Source organism: Myotis davidii, unplaced genomic scaffold (assembly GCF_000327345.1).
Source record: "Myotis davidii unplaced genomic scaffold, ASM32734v1 scaffold21, whole genome shotgun sequence".
NCBI lineage: Eukaryota > Metazoa > Chordata > Mammalia > Chiroptera > Vespertilionidae > Myotis > Myotis davidii.
Genome location: NW_006292573.1, coordinates 927245 through 929788, shown reverse-complemented (window position 1 = coordinate 929788; position 2544 = coordinate 927245). Strand labels below are relative to the sequence as shown.

Genomic DNA, 2544 nt, shown 5'->3' with positions numbered 1-2544 from the left:
CATTCCTGAAATGTGTATGTTATACCTTCTGGGGTTTTCCCACAGTGCTTGGGTATTCTGTTCTAATTTTTTTTCAGTCTTTGTTCTCTTTTCTTTTTAGTTTTTTAAAGTTTCTATTATGAAATCTTCAAACTCAGCAGTTCTTTGTTCAGTCTACTGATAATTCCATCAAATGCATTCTTCATTTCTGTTAGAGTATTTTTGATATCTTTAGCATTTAGTTTTGGTGCTTTTGTGGGATTTCCAACTCTGCTTACATGGCCCATCTATTGTTGTTGTATACTGTCTACTTTATCCATTAGAACCCTTAACATGTTCATCATAGTTGTTTCATATTCCTCTTTTGATAAAATTCCAACATCTCTGCGATGTCAGGTTCTGATGCTAGCTCTCTGTCTTTTTAGGTTGTGCTATTTGCCATTTGATATGCACAGTAAGTTTTTCTTGATAGCCAACATGATGTACAGTGTAAGAGGAATTGTAAGTAAATAGGCTGTTTATAATATGGTGGTAAGGTATGGGGGAAGAGGAAATGTTCTGTAGCCCTATGATTAGGTCTCAGTCTTTTCAGGAGCCTATGCTCCTGGACTATGAACTTCACAAGTATTTCTCAGTTTTTTTTCTCCCCCATTGTGTGGGTCAGATTGGCTAGAACGGGTTGGGGTTGGATATTTCCTTTACCCCAGATCATTTAAGCTCTGACAATACCCGAGTAATTTAGGCTCTGCTTAATTAGTTTTCTTGAGACCAGGACAGAGTGCTTTGGTGTCTTTCAAATGGTACCTTTTCCCCCTTCCCCTGCCGAAAGTACAAGGAGATTTTTTCTCTAACATTTACTGTGTATCCTTGTCAAGTTCCTGATGATAAATCTCACAATATTGTGAGAGGGACCCACAACTTTTAAATATCAAAGTTGTATGCACTGAGCTTCCAGCAATTAGTCAATTACAGTTCAGGTTTTCCTACCCTTGCACTAGATCCCACAGCAGTTATAGCTGATAAGTCTCTGTTCAGGTAAGCGGTGACTCCCAGTATTCACTTGTATCTTCAGTCTTGGGGACAGTGGTACAGTGGGGCCTTGACTTAAGAGTTTAATTCGTTTGGAGACCAAGCTCGTTAAGGAGCTCGTTAAGGAGCTCCTTAACTCAAATTACTCTATCAACTCAATGCAAAAAATCGGCCGAGAGACAGCTGGTATCTCAAAAAACTCGTTAGTTGGGACACTCTTAAGTCAAGGCCCCACTGTATATCCCCGGTCCACCCCTCTCTGACAGATCCAAAAAGTGTTACTCATTATTCAGTCTTTTCAGCTCTTGTTGTTAGGATGGAGTGGTGACTTATAAGCTCCTTACATGCGGCTTTTCCTTTTAATTTATTTTTTAAATTACTTTATGGATTTTGAGAGAGAGAGAGAGAGAGAGAGAGAGAGAGGGAGAGGGAGAGAGATGTAAGAGCAATACATCAATATCTCGAATGCACCAGACGGTGGATGAAACCTGCAACCTAGTATGTGCCCTGACCAGGAATCAAACCCTCAAAGTTTTGGTGTATGGGATGATGCACCAACCAACTGAGCCACCCAGCCACGGCTGTATGAGTTCTTTATACTGTATTTTAGATAATAGCCTCTTGGAAGTATTGTTTACAAATATCTTCTGCCCTATAGAGATCCCTGGAAACCTCTGTGGTGTAGGTAACAGAAAATAAAACTAGAGCTTCACCACCACCTACTGGAAAACAAAAGGAAGACCTCTAGTTATCAACCAGCTAAACAGTGAGAATCAAATACTTAAAATATTTCGTGACCTGGCTTGGTGGCTCAGTTGGTTGGAGTGTCATCCTTTACGCCTTCCTCTCCCACTCCCTCCTTCCTCTCTCTCTAAAAATCAGTAAAATATATCCTTGGGTGAGGAGATATATATATATATATATATTTCATTTCCTCAAATATCCAGACAGATTAATCCATCAATCCAAGGTAAAAAGGGAGTTCAGAAAGAAAAGGAAAAATCTCAAGAAGGTGAATGTCCTCTTTACGACCCGATCTCCTCAGTCTCAGAGTACCACTTCCGTGGTGGGAAGTGGCAGGCTATGCGTTACCCGACCTGTGTGTTCCCTATGCTGCCTTCCTGTAGCCAGAAGCACCTGCAGAGCCACTCCATCTGAGTTGACCCAGCTGCCTCTACCATGCTCTACCTCAATGGGTTAGGGAAGGTATGTGTGGTGGGGGAGGTTTTGCATATCTACAGTTCTTTCTAGTGGGTTTAGCTGCAATGAGAACAGCCTACTTACGCTGGAAAGTTTTTTTCTGCCTTTTTACAGTCTTTCAAGTGAGGATTTTACTGCCAGGGAGCCACAGGAGAATATGATAGACTAGAGGCCTGGTGCACAAAAATTTGTGCACTTGGGGGGGGAGGGAGGGTCCCTCAGCCCGACCTGTGCCTTCTCGAAGTCTGGGACCCCTCGGGAGATAACGACCTGCTGGCTTAGGCCTGCTCCCGGGTGGCAGAGGGCAGGCCCAATCCCTAGGTGCAACCCCTGGTC

At 42.6% G+C, this 2544-nt stretch overlaps 1 protein-coding gene across 3 annotated transcripts in view; it reads left to right on the top strand.

Moving 5' to 3' along the window:
• G2E3 (G2/M-phase specific E3 ubiquitin protein ligase) overlaps positions 1 to 2544 on the top strand; it is an 84320-nt gene that overhangs the window by 15440 nt on the left and 66336 nt on the right. Inside the window, exon 1 of one of the 3 annotated variants that reach the window (XM_015565480.1) lies at positions 8 to 12. The exons of 1 other annotated variant lie outside the window; for it this stretch is intronic. Coding sequence is in view for 1 of the 2 variants with exons in the window: in XM_015565478.1 (XP_015420964.1) it covers positions 2188 to 2214 (27 nt within the window). In the remaining variant the exon portion in view is untranslated. Of the gene's footprint in view, positions 1 to 7; positions 13 to 1970; positions 2215 to 2544 lie in introns of those variants that run through there. One more of the 3 variants, XM_015565478.1, reaches the window with a different exon arrangement.